The sequence below is a fragment of the Panthera leo genome, chromosome C1, assembly GCF_018350215.1.
Source record: "Panthera leo isolate Ple1 chromosome C1, P.leo_Ple1_pat1.1, whole genome shotgun sequence".
In the NCBI taxonomy this organism is placed as follows: Eukaryota; Metazoa; Chordata; class Mammalia; order Carnivora; family Felidae; genus Panthera; species Panthera leo.
The window spans coordinates 45,927,454-45,947,018 of NC_056686.1; the positions used below are offsets into that span (position 1 = coordinate 45,927,454).

At 45.9% G+C, this 19,565-nt stretch overlaps 1 protein-coding gene across 9 annotated transcripts in view; it reads right to left on the reverse strand.

The window, feature by feature from the left end:
• Positions 1 to 19,565, reverse strand: part of DAB1 (DAB adaptor protein 1) — a 406,242-nt gene that overhangs the window by 20,867 nt on the left and 365,810 nt on the right. For 8 of the 9 annotated variants that reach the window (XM_042951826.1, XM_042951825.1, XM_042951821.1 and 5 more), the window contains 4 exons: positions 11,073 to 11,123; positions 10,934 to 10,981; positions 6,174 to 6,236; positions 3,612 to 3,720 (listed from right to left, as the gene is read on the reverse strand). In XM_042951826.1, coding sequence (XP_042807760.1) covers positions 3,612 to 3,720; positions 6,174 to 6,236; positions 10,934 to 10,981; positions 11,073 to 11,123 — 271 coding nt within the window. The remainder of the gene's footprint in view (positions 1 to 3,611; positions 3,721 to 6,173; positions 6,237 to 10,933; positions 10,982 to 11,072; positions 11,124 to 19,565) is intronic. The other variant, XM_042951824.1, reaches the window with a different exon arrangement.

Below are 19,565 nucleotides of genomic sequence, written 5' to 3' on the forward strand. Positions count from 1 at the left end.
CAAATCTGTGAGCTAAGGCTCTCAGGCCACATGGCATTGTGCATGCCCGACGGCACACCTCGGTAGCAGGACTGTGGTAGCAGTGGACCTGGGGAGCCACTTGGTGTGTGCCACGGCAGCCACTTAACTGCTTAGTAACATTTAGTCATTAATGTTCAACAGTGGAGGGAGGAGGGGCCACGGAGCATCTGTTTATGCCACGGAGTGCAGATCAATCATAAATCTCCTTACTGTGAAGTGAAAGGAAACACCTGCATTACTGCCTTCCAGTTAGATTTTTAAGAAGTGTTGAAAATTGCAATTTACAACCAGATGCTTGCACCTGGGGATACCTCATTATTTGGATTAAAAAAAAAAAACAGACTAAAATATGGGAAAAATACAGGAAACGAAGGTACGCCCTGAACATTTATGCAGAACTTGTATGGTGATGCTTATTTACATCAGCACAATCGTTCGTTCATTCATTCATTCGTTCATTCATTCATTCATTCATTCATTCAAAAGTAGCCCTATTGGATGCTAAGCACTATTTCAGTCTCTGGAGATGCAGTGAAGAACAAAACAGTTAAAAAAACATCCTTGCCCTCATGGAGCTTACTGATCCTAGCAACAAGCCTCTGGCATAGCTGTTTTCAGTATCTCTTTACCCCATACACGAGAAACTGCAGCTTGCTGAGGGGAGGGCTTGTGGCAGCTGTCACAGAGCAGGGGGTGGGGGCCAGGGCCAGGGCTCCTAATGGACAGGCTAGCAAACGTGCTGACTGCTTACTCATGTCAACGCTGCCAGGCACTGTTTTCAACGTTCTAGTACATGTATTAACTTGTGCAATCGACCAGCTCTGTAAGGTGGAATTACCGTCCCCATTTTACAGACAGGTTCCCTGAGGCTCAGAAGACATTTAGCTGAGTATTGCACAGCTGGCTAGTGGCAGGGCCTGTATTCAGACACGGTACATTCTCTGAGCCCCCAGGCCAGCTCTGCCACACACAGGAGGCCAAAGACCTAAACTTTATTGCTGGGATGTTTTTCTAAATGTTCCAAAAAGGTAAATGAAAAAATATAGGTTGGACAAGACATTTTCTTCTGCTTTAGACATAAGAGTAATAATAATAATAATAATAATAATAATAGCAAAAACAGCTGCATTTCCATGTGAAGCATTAGGATGCTAATAAGTTTCAAGGCGCTTAACTTTATTTTCTCACTTAATTCTCAAGATACTGTTGCAAGGCAAGTGTTATTTTCAATTCAGGTATAAAGATGAAGAAACTCTGGCTCTGACACATTAAGTAATTCGCTCAGGAGTCTAACACATAAATAGACGAGCCAAGATTCAAACGCAGCCCATCTATTGTCCTGCATACCATAGTTCATGTCCCCGGCTCCCTACCACTGGCTGGACAATGAGGGACAGGCAGATGGAGACCCAATGTCTGCAGAGATTTTTTCTTTAGGGCGAGTTAAAGGAGGAAAAGGCTGACAGGTGACCACCAACTGAAGTCTATTTTTGTTCCTCAGCATATCTGAAGCAGAAGCAGGCACTTCAAGAAGCAAAAATGTGCTCACTGAAATTAATTTTGCACTTCCATTCTAAAAATTGAAAATTGGAACATAATCTATTAATTTTATATTATTTTATTTTACTTTGTTTTTATTTTAGCAGCTGTAGAAACTGAATCTGGATGTGATGTGGCTTGTCCATAGTTTGCAACACGGCTGGTCAATTAGCAAGTTGAAAACCCAGGTCTTCAAGGCCCTAATGTGACACAGGCTCAGGAGGAGGCCCAGAGCAGTCCTGTGCAAGACCTGGGCAGGTCCTTAGGTGCTTTTACTGAAACATTAGGGTCGGAAGACGTGTGATTGCATTTTGTCCCACTCTCACTTACACAGAGGGGAATGGAGACTCCTTGACTAGAATACTCTGCACCCTGACATCTTCTTGGCTTCCTCCCTCACCCCTTCTAGTCTGCTCACATCTCACCTTTGCATGAGCCCCACCTGACCATAACCAACCTCCATTTACACCTGCTCTCCACATGCTCCAAAGCTCCCACACTTCACTCAACATTTTCTTCTGCCTGCACCACTTACCGTTTTTGAACGTATTACATAAGTTACTTATTTTTATGTTGTTGCCTGTTTCCCCAGTAGAAAGGAAGCTCTCTGGAGGCAGGACCTGTGTCTGGTGCATTCACTGACATACCCCAGGCACCTAGAACAGGGCCCGGCTCATGTCGGCACTCAGTGAATGTTTGTGGAGTGAACATTTCTGCCAGTTTGTTAGTTTGGGGCCTAAAGTTCCCATCACCTGTTCCAGCACATCTTCACGGATCAAACAATGAGGATGAAGCATGGGGATTCTCGACATAGGAAGGCGATACATTTCTTACGGAAAATTGTTACTCTTATTTAAGATAACATATTCTATTATACTATTCCCAAGGAAATTTTAATATCTATTTGAGGTAAGGAACTAGTCATCACCACAGTCCCATTTTAGAGAGGAGTATAAGAGATTTGATTGGGAAGCTGGTCAATTCAATATGTTTCCGGGTTACTTGCATATTCTACATTTTAAGTTAGTACCAATCTCTGTTGCTTCTGAAAATTTCATACAACGACCTCTGGGCTCATGGGGAATAACTGTAACTATTTCATAAGAGACTGTGAATTTTTACTTCACTTTGAGTAGCAGCAAGGTTCACATTTGGTGGCAAGAATTTGCTTCTAACACTATATAATTAAAATTATTTATAGAAAAAAACGCAAGAAGATTTGTATTTGAAAATATTCAGGCTCTATTTGCCATATCTAAGAATGAACTAGAAAGCTGAAGCCACCCAGATGTCAAATATGTAGCTAAAGAAGGAAAAAAAGTCTTTAAGGCTCTCATGTATGTAAAGAGCAGAATATCATCTCTGGCCACATTCAAGTATACTGCCCTGGCTACGTGGAGTGCCTGTTGCCATGGAAACAAATTAAGGTGTCTGAGATCCCACCAGTTCATACCATACCTACAATACTGTTCCTATATATATATATATATATATATCTTACCCTGTTGTAAAAGTAGTATATATATTTTAGAGAATGTTTGGAAAACAGAACAAATACTTTCAAAATCACTAAGAGCTCCATCACCGTCCCAATTCACTGTTGGCAGTTTTCTCTGCCCCTCAATGTCCTGTATACATGGAGAACCTCCTGGTTCCTGAGTCTCTACCAAATGAGGCAGACACCTATCAATCAGATCTCAAGAGGTCTGTGGAGAGCTAATATCCCTCACCTGCCACTTTCCTCTTTCTGGCTGAGATGGATAGGAGGAAATGAACTTGTACTGATTTGCACGGCTCTGTGTGCAGAGGGCTCCCTAGCGCTACATACGTGAATCACCTAGAAGCTTGACCTTTCCAGGTGAATTCATCTACAGCAGACTACAGATTTGTAAACACTCCCTCAGCCCCCACTGGCAGCCTCTCAATGTCACCTAGAGAGACCGGTGGTTCCACAGGTGTTCTGGCATGATCTGGCAGCTGTTCAAGTCAACCCTTTCTCTTTCTTGATGAGTGGAGGCTGAAGGAAAGGAAGCAGGTGGAAGACAGCTTACCTGAGGGTACAGCAGCAGTGCCGAAAGGTACAGAACTAAACATGTCTGCACTCGCCGGGAGTGTCTGAGATGAAGATGGGATAAAGGCATCACCTGGAGTTGCAGGAGTCTGTCAGACAGAGAGAGGCAGAAGGTGCATGAGGCTCCCAGGAACCCTGGTGCAGCGGCCATCAAGGATGGGGAGCAGCAGGTGCAGGAAATAAGGGGCAGGGGATGCTGCAGAAGCAAGCCACGGTCCAAGCCACGTATATGGTATGCAGACCACGAGGTGGTTGTACGTAGCAACCACAGAACAGGAAAAATGATACCTACCTATAGAGCAACTGTGATAATTAAGTGGGACCATGCATTTAAGTCACTGAATGCTGAAGCAATAGCAGGTGATCAGCAAAGAGTGGTCAGTACCATGACCCTTTAGTGTGAGACCCTGCCCCCTGCGGGTATTTTCAGGCCATCACATTACTCCATAATATCTGGCTTTCATCCTTTAGGGGTGGTCAATTTAAATTGACACGCGTCCACTCAGGACCTACTATGCGTCTCGTTCGGGGCTTGTCACTTAATACACGATAAATAAACAGCTTGTCTAAATGAACAATCAAGCTTAGCGACTAGAGCAGAGATCCTTGTGTGCTGGTGCCTTTTCAGAATTCTGCCTGAATCTCCACGTGTAAAGAGAAGTAAACATTTTCAAGAAGATGATAAAAAAAAAAACAAAAACAAAAGCAAAAAAACAACAAAAAAACCACCACAACAACAATGCCTAAGGAGGTGCAAATGCTCAAGTGCCCAGCCTATGCTGGCATCCGAGAGAGGTCTGGCGCATGAGCTGCTGGCTAAGGTGAGGTGTGCTGAAATAAATCAAATAACTCAAGTAAATCAAAGGGGTACTGAGGGGTACTGAAAGAAAAGCATCAGCCCTCAGGGTTTTAAAGGTCCATGCCCATTTGCTGCAGCCTTTTGCCTACAAAGTATGCCTATTCCATGCCATGACATCCTTATTTTTCTTTTCCCCTTGGAATAGACTGGGGCAAGCAATTAATCCTGAAACCACAGCAATTAGACAAGGCCATTTTTAGAGCAGCAGCCCGGGGGAGGAATGGCATTGTTCTGAGGATTCTTAAATACCCATTTGTAACGCACTTGGGTTCGGGGCCAGAAACATAGCCATGAGCTGCTGCAGTAAGCACTTTTGAACACAATCAACGCCCTGCTGTTTCCCACACGTGACCCTGGGCGAGTCACATGTCCTTTCTGGGACTCAGTTTGCTCATCTGTAAAATGAAGGGAGGTTAGAAGATCTCTTCAGACCTTTCTGGCTCCACGGCTTGAGTCTCTAAGTGCCCAAGATGCAGCTGTTGCCCCTGGGATGGAGGAGAGGAGCTCCTGGAGACAGGAGCTGCTGTCCCCACTGTCACGGCTGCTCTGGACATCAGGTATCGGGAGCAAGGCAGCTGTGTCTAGAGTCCCAGGCGGCAGCTGTGGGCAGCAGAGTCTCGTGCCATCTGTCCTCAGTCATGAGGGTACATACAGCCTCTTCTCTGAGACACATCTTGCCAATGAACCATAGCACCATCCCTCCGGCTGTACGACCGAGCAGCACCCAGAGGAGCTGCCCCCTCCCAGCGGCTGCTGCTGGTGCAGCTGCGGCCGACTGCCTTCTGCCCACCTCCCACTTCCGGTGAGCGGGCAGGGGAGGCTCTGGAGGGGCCATCTCAGCTCTATTCTTTGCTATGGCCACAGGGTTGCCTTTGAATGCAACCGGTTCTCAAAGCACTGGGATTCCATTTTGCTTAGGTTTTCATTTTCAAATTAGGGTTCCCAGCAGTCTCTGTCCCGTTGTAAGCAGTGACAAGCAATGGGAGACACACCCTGGCTGAAACTAGAGCTGGGACTCCAAAGCTTCATGAGAAGCTCCAGGAAGCAAGAAGGCAGGTGGGAAGTGGAGGGGCGGGGGATGAAAAGAAGAGGCAGAGCCGATAAAGGAAGAGACAGGAAAAGACAGAAAGGGCCAGGGCAGAAGGTGCTTCTTTTACTGGGCTGACCACCGGGCTGTGCGGGCTCTGGGTTGGCGCTGACAAATGCCTCACTGTGTGTGCAGTCCTGTGGCCTTTCTTGCCCGTATTTCAACTAGAGCATGTGCCCCGTGCAGGCAGGGACTCATCCCGCTGACGCTGACGTCTTTCTCCACTGCCCCGCAGGGCAGCAAGTACACGCGGGGGTGGGGGGGGGGGGGTCCTGTAATCGCTGATGCATGGTTTCACTTATTTCTCCAAATTGATGCATGTATCTTAATTCCTTTAAAAAGCAGCAGAGGAAATTGAGGTTTAGAAATGCTGGTTTTCCCAAACCACACAGCTAGAAAGAATCAGAGCTGGAACCCACCTGTGGCCCTCTTTTACCCAAAGCTCATATTCTCCTCACCATGCAGCTGAAGGAGGGAAGGGAAGGGAAGGGAAGGGAAGGGAAGGGAAGGGAAGGGAAGGGAAGGGAAGGGAAGGGAAGGGAAGGGAAGGGAAGGGAAGGGAAGGGACGGAGGGCTGAGCGGCTGTGCATACTTACAGGGGGAGAGGTTATATCAGGAGGGGTGGACATGTCCCCAAAAAGTTCTAGTTGGGTCACAGCCTGAAAAGATAAAAAGAGAATGATGTCACCAGAAGGGAAGCCAATGCTGCCGGGCGCTGCTTTAAAATGGTATGACATTTTCCATCGCGGCTATATCAACAGTAAATCCAGCTGGTCATTACAATACCTCATGACCCTAAAGACAATGTCTGGGACGCAGCCAGAATCAATTCCTGCTTCAGGGTATCCGGCAGTTTATCTGGGGCTAGTTAAGGAGATTCAGGCCTAGCACCTCCCATTACCAGTAAATACCACCTCACGCTGACCTCCCATCAAGTGCAATGCTCTCTCTCTTCTCCAGGAGATAAAGGCAAGAAGGCAGTACCCTCAGTGCTTGTCTTTTATGAGTGCACACACGTACAAAGTGCCTTCGATGTGCTAAGGATAGTGAGACATGATTTTGTGACCACTTCTCAGCAAATGTTCCCCCAAACGCTAACCTGAGAGGTACAAATCATCATCCCCATTTTTACTGATGACTCAGCTGAGTCTCACAGAGGTGACCCCGGGGTCACCCAGGGCCAGGACTTGAATTTTCTGCATATAGAGCATGCGGTCAAATGACGGTCCCTGAAAGAGTCAGCCTTTAGGATAAAAAATGTAGTTGGAAGAAAAGAAAACATATCATTTAATACCAGGAAGGGCATCGAAAACAGCCCAGTATATACACTATTAATCATTGCTACCAACTCCATCACTGTAGACACTGTATCATCTATATCCCCATCCATCATACAGGAGTGTCTGAGCAAGGCCAGCCACAGCGGCAGAAGAAACCCTTTAAGATATGCTTGGAAATTAATCTGCATACACTTCCAGCTTCAGAGACCGTAGGGAGTCTGTGGCCAGGAACCACACAGCCTGCCTTAAAGTATATAATCATATGCTTTGTGCAAAACCTGCCCACTGAGGAAAAAACTCTTTTGGCTTCTCTCTGGATTTTAAGTGATAGTGACTGAGGGACCTAAAAACATCACTCAACAGAAAGGACAGGAAGAGTCTGCCTGCCTGCCATGCAGGAAGCCCGCACTTGAATTCTTCTGTAACCAGGCATGGCTAGGTCTCTACACTTAGTACAAAAAAAGGATAGTTCTCTCCTACTGACGAGTGAGTGGGCTCTGGGCATTGGGAAAGGCCCCACATCTGGAGGTATATTCACTTCCAACATCTGCAACTCCACAGAGCTGTAGTTCCCTCATCTGGATGGCAGAGATGATAATATCTCCTTTGCGGATTTATTGACAATACTATTGACAAGACTTTGTTTGAAGTCTGTCTAAGCCTGGTTAAAAAGGTACATCGGGGCACCTGGGTGGCTCAGTCGGTTAAGCCGTCTGACTTCAGCTCAGGTCATGATCTTGTGACTCATGGGTTTGAGCCCCACGTCGGGCTCTGTGCTGACAGTTCAGAGCCTGGAGCCTGCTTCCGATTCTGTGTCTCCCTCTCTCTTTCTGTTCCTCCCCCACTCGCGCTCTGTCTCTTCCTCTCTCTCTCAAAAATAAAGATTAAAAAAAAAGGTACAAAAGGCTCTTTTTGCTGAAAGCAGCTTAGATCGGTTAGTGTACTTTCAATTCTTCCCTTTAAGCTTTCAGACAGAATAATGGTGCTGGGCACATAGTAGGGCCCTACACACACACTCATCTCCTTCCCAACGACACAGTGCTTTGTCCATACACACTAAACACCTGTTGGGTGCTGGGAGCTGTGAACAGAATGATGAGAAATGCCAAGTCCCAGACTGCAGGGAGTTTGCAGTCTGGTGGGATGTTCCAAGGAAGTAGGTAATTTCAAGGTAATGTGTCAGGGATGGTGACAGGGGTCTCTGTGGGAGAGCAGAGAAAGGGAATCAGCTAGCTTTTGGCAAAGAAGCTTAAGGAGGGCTTTCTAAAGGGAACAGACCCCATCTGAATGAGAAAGGATAATCCAGGCAGGTGAAAGTATATGAGCAGAAAAGGAGAGGGGCCTGGGAGGTGTGAGCAGGTGGGCAGCAAAGCAATTTGTACGGAGTGTGAGAACGGAGACCAGCAGGGAAGAGGCCAGGGAAGTGGACAGGACAGGGGTAACGTTGTGGTGGGACCAGACCCGGCCAGACTCTAGACACTTGCTTGTCTTCGGGAAAGAGGCTTTAGCATGTTTACAATATTTTATGTTATTTGGCAAAACTATGCCAATCCTTATGTTCCCTCCCAGATTCATAAAAGAAATACTTGTGTTTAATCAATTCAAATGAAGCTTCTGGGCTTCCTCACAATTGGGGCTCAATGCTTTTAAAATGGCCTACAACTATTTTCAGTGGTAGGAAAATAATAAAATGAAGTTAATAATTAAGTCACACAATTTACATTTCAAATGCATTTGAACTCGTGGCACACTTTTACTAACATCATAAATATAATTTATTGGCTAATTTTCTCCTTAAGCACAACTTTTAAAATAACCTTCAGTCTTGAGATATAGACTTTCCTCTTGCCAGATGATTTTCACTCAAGGATTAAACGAGAAAAACATGCAGGGGCATAAAACATAGATTGTTATTTCATTCCATTGGATTTGCTGTTTAAATAGAAACTTGAGTTAATTAAATTTTATAGAAAAGGGGGATTCTTATGGCCATAAAATTAAAAATAATTCTAATAACCATATGTGATTGAGATCTGGAATCATATCTATTTTCACCGCCACCCCCCCCCCCCGCCATGTTAGCCCCAGTCCTTTTTATTTGTAACCTAACAAACCATGTTCCATCTGATAATATTGTTGTAATTAATCATTTTAATGACCTCAAGAGAATTAAAACTAACCATTCACATTTGTAAAACATTTTATAGTTTATAATACATTTTCCAATACATGACCATCATATTTGACGCTCAGTGAGCCCCATGGTGTTGCACTTTGCACGTAAGCTGAGACCAGGAGATGACACGACTCGTCTGTGATGTGGGAGTTAAAAGAAGCTAGGCTTGACCCACAGGCCACGCAATGCCTCGTTTGTCTGTCACTTGACAAGCCCTAGTTAGGTGGCATCCTAGATAATGGGAGTGTGGCCACAATGTTCTCTAACCAGAAGCTGCGGTTCCTAAAAGGTCTGCTATGATGGACATCCGCCTAAGGGCTCTCAACTGGAAGGCCAGCTCAATATGCCCATTCCCCTTTCCATTACCAGCACTTTAGACATCTTCAGGTAGAGATGTGGCTGTCGACGGTAGATTCTGCGGTCTTCAGGTCCCGGGTATTTTCCAGGGTAAGCAGATCGATACTGGAAGCTGCCAAGCCCAGTGAAAGGGACAGGGATAACTCGGTTGTTGAGGAGGAAGCCCCTCGATATCTCCCGTGGGCCAGCTACTCCACAGCCATTCTTTGATATGAACAAGCAATGGTTTCCGAATAGTATCTAGAGTGCTGTGCCACTGCTGTTTCAAGATGAGTCCCCTGGTCCCTCGTTCAACTAGACGGCTGCAAGCAGACTCCTAGGCCCCTCCTGCAGACAGATTCTGAAAACGCCATTGATGAAGGCGGAGATGTCCTTGGCTGACCCCCAAAACACATTCTCACAGACACACTCCTTATGTTTTGGCATCAGGAGCTCCTTCATGCAGGAAAAGTTTGGAGCCCCTACTGTTCATCAGCTGCTGTACTGAGAGCAGGGGATATGGGCCTGCTCCCATCCCTACTCTCAGGGGCTGGTGGTTGTATGGAAAGACAAACCTATGGACAAAATCAGGGCGGTGTGATGGAGAGGACAGATACAGGGTCACAAAAGGAGGGGCCATCTCAGGCTCTTTGCACATGCTCTTCCTTTTACCGAGAACATTCAATTCCTTCCCCAATTGCCTTTCCCACCCATCCTTCCGGACACAAATTAGGGGATTCTTCTTTTTCTGGGCAGTGCTTCCTAACTCAGTTTGCACCCCATCCCACCATCCAGAATGGCTTATGTGACACTCTTAGGTCAGGCAGGGATTCTCAACCTTGGATGTACTTGAGGGAAAATACTGATGCCTGGTTCCTACCTCTAGAGATTCTGAATTAGGTGAAGTACAGCCTTGTAACTGGGACTTTAAACTCTCTCCTGGTGATTCTAAGTGACAGCCACGGTTGAGGACCCCCTGTCCTACAGGCTTCCCAAACACCCTATTCTCAGGGGTGATAATATGCACTGGCCTATGTATCAACCGATCTGAACAAACATCAGCAGCAGACCAGTGCCCCTAGTCCAGGGTGTATCAACTAAACAGCAGCCTCGCCTGGTTTTTATTCAAGTGGGTGCACTTTGCACATCCTGTTTATGTGCCTGACCCCCGGCTATACTACATTGTACTACACTATACCAGGCTAACCTGCCCCGTCTTTCCTATGCTGTGCGGTGTGAGCTCCTTGAGGACAGAGTCTGTGCCCTCCTGCTCTACCGAACCTCTAGCATCTATCAGAGTTCCTGGGACATTCTGGGAGCTTGAAACATATTTGTTGGATGAAAACAAGAGCGTGTCAGTTCCTCTGCAACACAAGCTCAGCACGCACACACGTATCAACATACACATGCCATCTGACCTCATCACAGAGCTCACCTGTGAACATTAGACTAGACACCCCCGGAGCACAGCCGGCACCTGCCATTCACGCAGGCTGGATGAGAATATGGAAGGCATGAGAATGGCCAGAACGACCCTCATTTAACAAGAGCCCAGAGGCCTTACCTTTGTTGCCTCTAAAATCTCATCAAAGTCGGTCGGCAGGTTTCTGTTCTGTAACCACAAGGCATGACTTATGAGCATGAAATGAACAATGGGATGATGACGTGGAATGGTTAACCAGGCAGGGCCCTCTCCTTCTTACCGGGGTGGCCGCAGCAAACCGTTCTTCAAAATCCTCGAATGGATGGCCGTTCTGAAAGGGTAAGGGATGATGAATGAGGACAAAGAGCATGACACACAAATGGCATGGATTTATGAGTGAGGATGATGGCATCTGCAGTTACACCAGGCAGGAGCTGTGGCCAGTGTACTAAGAAAGCCCTGGACGTGTTCCCAGCAGAAGCGGGTGATACAACACGGGCCTGATTAGGAAACACAGCAAGGGTAAGTTTGTATGTTTCAAGCCTATCTTCCTGCGATTACAGACATTACCCAGCCAGCCTCCATGGTTGGGGGGGGGGGGCAGCAGATAAGAGCACGATGTTTAGGGGCGCCTGGGTGGCTCAGTCGGTTGAGCGTCTGACTTGAGCTCAGGTCACGATCTCGCGGTTCGTGAGTTTGAGCCCCGCGTCGGGCTCTGGGCTGATGGCTCAGAGCCTGGAGCCTGCTTCCGATTCTGTGTCTCCCTCTCTCTCTGCCCCTCCCCCATTCATGCTCTGTCTCTCTCTGTCTCAAAAATAAATAAACATTAAAAAAAAAATTAAAAAAAAAAAGAGCACGATGTTTACGCTCAACATTTTGGTTTTACAAATTAAAAATACTACCATGTGCTTTAGTCAAACTCTTTGGAGCAGTCTGTGACCAGCTGGTTTTGTAAGTGCCCTGCTGCATGTTGCCCCTATGCTTGAAATGCTCTTCTTCTCACCTCTGCAAGCTCAAAGCCCAGCTGGAAGGCCACCTCTTCCATGAAGCTTTCCTTGATCCTCTGAGCTGAAAATCATCAGAGGGATGGGATATCCATTGTGCTTCCTGGAGCAGGGACCAAGCTGTATTTATTCCTGAATCCTGGCTGCTCACAGAGGAAGTGGCACATAGCCATGCTCAAGAATACAGGAATGAATGCACGTTGTAGAAGTAGCTGGCAGGTGACCAAATCTAATCGTTTTGTTAATTTTCTCATTTTGCTGTTTACGATTATTGAGAATTTGGCTAAACCACCTGATACTGCTGCAATGGCATTCATTTATGTGGCTCAGCTGCAGGGGCTTTGAAGGGACACGAGCCTCTCCCATGAAGCTATGAGGCAGGCTCTAGATAAACACCCTGCAGAGTCACAAGTAATTCTAAGCTCCTGGAATGCCTCCCTCAGTAGCCTTGTGGTTGGCAGTCTCTCTGGCTTCCCAGGGCCTTAAGGTCCCTGTAGAGCTTACCAAAACCTTGCTCTTTTTGGTGCAAATGGACCACTCTGGCCTCAGTCCAGGGAACCCAAAGCACTTCACTGTGGGTCTTAATAAAGGCACGTGTCTTCGGTCCTGCCCTGCTTTCTCTACCTGCCCCCTGCCTCGACCATTCCCAAGTGATCTCCCGAGGTGCGCTATGTACCTCCTCCAGGACCTATAGTAATAAACTTCTCTAGTACAATTTCCTTTCAGTCTTTTGTTGTTCTCTCACCATCTGATACCTTGGTGGTCTGCTAAACAAATATTAATTACCAAAGTCGCAGTGATAATATATATTATAGATAATATACATAACATCTATTATATATATGTTTTTAATCATCATGTTTTGGTCACTATGTACAAGCTAATTACATTTTGGATGGTATCCAAGTAGTGCAGCATTAATATAAATCTGACAATATTAACACTGAAATGGAGTTATTATGCATGAACAGAAAGAACTGAATCATTTCCCACTTTGGAGGAGAGCTTCCTGTTGGCAATGAAGGAGTGGAGAAACCATCCCCCATAATCATCTCCACCCTGTCTGCAGAAAAGGTGACTGTTAGGTCAGTCAGCCCCATTTACAGAGAAGCAGGGCCAAAGGCCCAATGTGGCCGTGCCTACCACAGCCACCACCACTTCTGTCCTCAACCACCTGCTTCCATCAGGCCCTGGCTTGCCAGAGGTCAACGGTGGCAAAGAGGAGAGGAAGGGCAACCACATCAGATAACCACATAAATTATTGTGATGATGATTCTATTTGGCCAGAGGTGGAGAGAGGTAGTGAGACAGTATTAGCCTAAGTGATCCTGTAATCTATGGTGTGGCCTAAAAGGTTAAGGTTATGTCGCTACATCCTTTATAAATTCACACACTTCTAGGGATTTATGGCACAGCCCCTACCATCTAGCTCTGGGTCATAACTTTTAATAAAAACATTTTTTAGTGTCCAAAATCTCATTACATCTGTCCAATATAAAAAAGCAAATGGCTTCAGAGCATGATGGATGAATTAAATAAATTTGAAAAACAGCCTGTTGTAGACTCTCATAAAACCCCCACCATATAATGAAAATGTGTGAGGATAACCAGCACTGGTGTGAGTCCGTCACTTTCCTGGTGACAGAAGAGGTGGCCTTTGGTGAGGTGTGGGGCTGCGGTGTGAGGAGGCCATTTCTATCCATTCAGACGAAGCTCGGTCTGGACGTGTGAGGTGAGCAAAGGCATCTGTCAGGAGTCATGCAGATGTGGGCTGAACCCTGGCCGTGCCACACGTGGGCTGTGCGATCCTGGACAAACCGGTCAGCCTCAGTTTTCTCGTCTTTAAAGTGCGGATGATAATGCTAACATTGCCTCAGGTTTATCGAGAGGATTACTTGAGATGTGTGTGTGAGGTCTCGTTTGGTGCTTGGCACATGGTAGATGTTCAATAAACAGGAGCCGTTCCTAGTATCGTCTCAGCCTGTGTCATTTAGCCCGCTTTTGGGATGCAGAGGCACACATTTTTTAATGTTAGGAAACGACTAGTATATGACATTTGGAAAATGAAAGAGGAAGAAGAAGAAAAATCTTAAGGGAGGCCCCTCTTTAGAAAGTACCCCTGCCTGAGAGCCCAGACCAGATCCCATGTAGAAGGATGCCCCACATGTCCTGGCCCTCGTCCTGATCCCCTCAGTCCATTCTTGACCCTGCCTTCTTCCTTGAATCTCCTTTCTGGCCACAGTCTTGCCTGATCATCCTCCTGTCCTGTCACCACAAGCACCTTCCTGTTGTGATCCTGGCTCAGTCATTCCTTGGACCCCTTTCTTCCCGTCTGGGGCAAGCCTCAGGGATAGTCAGAGCATTGCATCCAGCCAGTGGGGAGATCGTGCCATCCATGCACTTCCTGCCCGTTGAGTCTCACGGCCAGGACCTGGGGTCCATTCCCAAGTCCTCCCAACTCACAGCTTGCTTTACCCACAATTACTATTAGAGTTTTCATTCACTCATCTTCAAGTCTTTTCCCCACCTTATAGATTTCTCACACTTATTATGGTGGCAGGCATGCAGCTTTGTATTCTACTTTTCAAGACACAATACCAGCTCACATTTACTCAAACCATCCACTTCCAGTGAGGATGTAACAGAAGAGGCTCTCTTGTGTTGTTTCAAGACAGTTCTAGCCTGAATCTTCATGAAGACATGGAAGTAAAGCCTCCACTGGGAGTCTATCTTCCCAGAGTCTCTGTTGGGAGCAGTGGGGACACTGTTGTCCCATAACTGAGTAGAGTAACTATTAAGACCAGACTCACGTTATTAATCTTACAGACAACGTGACAGTCGATGAGATGGGACGTGAACACGTCAAAAAGGACGAAAATATATCTACGGCTGCCAAATCAGAACCTCGTGTGGTTCTCACCCCTGGCTGCACAAGGTAATCCTTTAGGGGAGCTTTCTCCAAACTACTGATGATGCCTGAGCCCCGCCATCAAAGATTTGGTTGTAATGGTCTGGGGTGGGACCCCGGCATCAGTCGGTTCTAAGAGATCCCCAGGTGACTCTAACGTGAAGCCAGACTTGGGAATCACTGTGCTGGGGAATGAACTCTCTGTAGGAATAATTAGTGAAAGTCCTACTGGGAAAACTGAACACATCTTGATTGATTATATAATTGATTAATTAATTTCTTTAACAAACACTCACCGGGTACTTTTCACATGCCAAACTCTGGCTAGGCACTGAACATACAGAGACGAATAATACATGGTCCTTGTTCTTCTGAAGCTCTGAGCAGAGCAAGAATATATAATCATTCTAGTTTGGGAGTGGGGTAGGAGTGGGACAGGGAGGGTGCAAGGCATCTAGATCTAAACTCAGAACTCAGGCCAAAGCTGCAAAAGAATGAATTCAATTACCCACTTAGAAAGCTCAAGAGAAATGGATTAACCTAAGTGAGTTGTAACTACACCAAAGTGGCTACTATTAAGGCACCTAGTGATTCCAGGCATTCGAATGCATGTGCCTTTTCCTGGTGAGTGAGCTAACAAGGAAGACACACGCTAATGAAGACGAATTCCTGCTGTGGTATCTAGGGATTTAGCTTTTTGTCACCTTTAGCCAAGAGTAAACAGCTGTTTTCCTACTTCCTGACAGACAGACAGACAGGCAGACACAGGCAGACAGACACACACACACACACACACACACACACACACACACACACACACACCTCTGTTTGGCAAATGAAGAACAAAGTGGGGGTGGGGGTGGAGTTGAGATAGGGAATGGAAAATTTGATGATAATAAATGATTTCTCCCAAGAGCAGCCATGTCCCATAGAACTTTCCGTGTGATGGAAATTTCTATGTCTGCAATATCTAATATGGTAGCCTATAGCTCCATGTTGCTATTGAGCATTTTAAATATGGCTACTGGGACTGATGAACTGAGTCTTAAATTTTATTTATTTTTAATTAATTTCAATATAAATAGCCACATGTAGCTAGTGGCTACTGTATTTACAGTTCGGCTAGCTCTCTCTCTATAAATATACGTTATTTATTTAAATTTATTTATTTTTGAGAGAGAAAGTATACAGTACAAACAGGAGAGGGACAGACAGAGAGGGAAAGAGAATCCCAAGCAGGCTCCACACGTCAGTGTAGAGCCCAACTTGGGGCTCGATCCAATGAACCATGAGATCATGACCTGAGCTGAAGCCAAGAGTCAGACATATAACTGACTGAGCCATCCAGGCACCCCAGAGAATATAGATTTATAAAAACAACTTCCGGATGACTGAGAACTTTCTAAATCCTGGACATATTGCTTCCTTACAAAGTCTCCTCTGTTCTTTTAAAGAATATCCCTACTTTTGTACTAACTGAAAAGATTCTGTTGGAGAACTGAATTCTTTACACAGTCTAGATGGTACCATGAAAACAAATGCATTTTACACAAAACAGAAGCCTTCTTCTGGTGTAAAGGACTTTTTCATTGACTGAGCTAGATATTTGTGGGGCTTTTTAAAGGAAATTAGGATTCATGTTTCAAGAGGAAATTCATGAAGCTTCATTATCATTACAACAGCATGGAGTGCCATTTAATGCCAACATTTTCCAGGCCTACTGAGATTTGGGGCCCAGTGGTCTTCTGGACCCAATGTCTTAATCTAATAGAAGAATCATGCTGCTTTGAGGATATGTTTCTGTAATGACCAAAAAATTGCCTAATTACTCAAAGTTGGAACTCATTTTGGCAGGTAATGGCCCTCCTTTCCACAGCTACCATTTTAGGAGCATCCCAGAGGTTGTCTGGAAGGTTAGAGGGGCAGAGAAATGCTTAGACCTTACGATGAAAGTTACGTCTTCCTGGAAGTGCCTCCCAGCGTAATACATCTGTAAATCCTTGGACAATGAAATATTTATATCTGGCTTCCTAGAAATTAAGTTCGTCTTTGAAACAGCCTTCCCCGCCCCCACTTCTTTTTACTGTGGCAAGAACACTTAATGTAAGATCTACCTTCTTAACAAGTTCTAGAGTGTATAATACAGTACTTTTAATTACTGTCACAATGCAGGCTCTAGAACCTAGTCACCTTGCATAACTAGAACTTATACCACTGAATAAGTGGTATAAGTTTCCCCACTTTCCCCTGCCCCCAGCCCCTTGTGACCACCATTCTACCCTCTGCTTCAGTGTGTTTGGCTATTTTATAGATCTCAGATAAGTAGTATCATGCAGCATTTGTCCTTTGTGATTGGCTTATTTCACTTAGCGTAATGTCCTCAAAGTTCAGCCAACCTGCCACATATGGAAGCATGTCCTTCCTTATTAAGGCTGAAAAATATTCCATTGCGTGTTATGTACCATATTGTCTTCATCTGTCTATCCACCCCTCCCTCCCTCCCTCCATCCATCAGTGGACATTCAGTTTGAAATGGACTGACTATGCAAGGAGAAATTCAGGATGGGGACTGGAGGTGAAAGGCGTTTGCTAGTGCTTTATTCAGGTGGCATGAGAAAGGTGGACCTCTTGGAAGGTCAGTGTGCTAAGCTGACCTGACCAGGCTAATGTGCACAAACAGGGGGCAGCTGGGGCTCCAGAATCTGACTCTTGACCGTTAAGCTTCCCAACTTTACCCTAATGTCAAGAAAACCCATTTGCTTGCATTTGAAAGTAAAAGGTACTTCTAGGGTGAAAAGTTTGATGTTTTTAGGCCAGGCAGCGTGGGGGAATGGAAAGAGGGATGTCTGAAACAGCAGCTTTCAGTTCAAACTGCTGCCTCATCGTTGGCATTTCCCTGAAAACATCCTTCCTCACTCCAAGTCTCAGTTTTCTCCTTGAAACATAGGCCAATGTAGGGTTGCTGAGAGGAAACACCAAGAAGGTTGATGTATATGAATAAAATTAGCACAGTAGCTGGCAGAGTAAAATCTCAATGGATGACAAAACTACAGAAAGGGAAGGGATGATTGGAGGGAGGAAGGGAGAAAGAGGCAGAGGGACGAAGAGGAGGGAGAGATGGAAAGAGGGGGGAGGAAGGAAAGGGATGAAGAGAAGGAAGGGAGGGAGGGGGACCGAGGGAGGGAGTAGGGCGGAAGGAAGGAGGGAGGGAAGCAAGCAAGCAAGGGAGGATAGCCATGCGATATTTGCTTGGTAGGTGAGGGTAGACAGGTTCCAGGACATTGCATAGGTTTGGTAATACTGATCCTGGGAAGGGGCAAAGTCACCTCGAGGAGCTGAAGGTGCGACATGGCCTTCCTAGAACAGACAAAGCCCCAGCGGGCTCCTCCTCCGGCAACTTTCCCCCAGTGTTAACACTGGGGAGGCTGGACCATTCCGGGGGTCAGCCCCATCATTCATCCCTCCTACCGCATGCCCTTCTCCTCTCTCCTTCTCCATCTCTATTTCAGGATTCAGTTGGCAACACTACAGTTTCAAGCCCAGATATTCTAAAACATAGCCATTATTTTCTTGAGAAAATGCATAAGGATGGGGCTGGTGGCATGAGTTGTAGGCTGAGGGTGGCTTTTACAATAAGATACTCAGAGCTAAGTAAGTTTGATCTCAGTAACAGTGATGATGGGTAGGAGACATGGATTGTGATTCCTACAAAATGGCGGGTGCAGTGTCTGGGGTGCAGTGGTGATGCCAGTGGTGTTTGTCATAGACTCTGATAGGCAGTCACTAAGTCACTCCACATCTATTTGTTGAGCAGCTAGGATAAGTCACAGTCCTTGACCTTATATCATCTGAGGGAGATGGAAAAGAAAACAGACAATTATCAAATGATTGGTGTTATGGGGTAACGTGCAACATGCAAAGCCTTCAGTATATAGCGCTTGGTTCACAGTAACGAACTGATTCGTGCCAGTAACAGCTACCACTGTTGTCTTTATTAGGAAACATATGGCATCCGACCCAATCTTCAGGGGTCGGGGAAACTGGAGGCAGCCGACATTTTGAGATGGAGGCAGTGGTGGTATTGGGGATGTGACAGTATTAGTGATCATAAAGAGAGAGATGATGGTACAGGAATGTGTCTGGTGATAGCCAAAATGAGGCCAGTGATGGGCATTAGGGAGAAATGCTGAAAACACCATCCTGGCCATTAAGTTTCTGTAAGAGCACTGCGATGACTTCATGCATTTACACTTCTGGAAGCTTCCTGGGCCTGACCCAGGACCTCATCCCAAAGCTCTAATAGTTGACAAGGAGAATTTTAGAATGTGGAGTCCCCTTTCTTGTTTTAGCTCCTTTGTTAGGCTGCAAGATGGCTTTAGTACTTGAGCGGCTGTCAGAGTGCAAACACAACTGCGTAGGTAGAGAGGTACAGAGAAAACCGAAAACCGAAGGGGAACAATTTCCCAAAGCTGGTAATTACTTGTTTTTAATGATCTCTTCCTTTATGGCATCTCCTTTTAAGAATCTATTATTCTAGTTCTACATTAGCAAAAACTCAAGGATTTTTCAAAACTCCTAACAAGACTTGGCATCAAAAAGGGAGTGAATTAGAATCACAGTCATGCGAAATTGGCTCCTGTCAGCAGGATGACAGGATCTCAACACGAGAGTGGGGAGGAGGGCAGGGGATCTTCTCCGAGAGTCAGTCATCTCTTTCTTTGCTGGTGTGTGTCTCTTGGAGAGGCTACTCCCAGGATCCAGATGGCACCCAAACCGTAACAAGAAATACTGGATGCAGTTGAAATCAAGCGAGAGTAGCGGAGGCTCAGGCTGAGTGCAGAGCAAATCAGAGGAAATCACA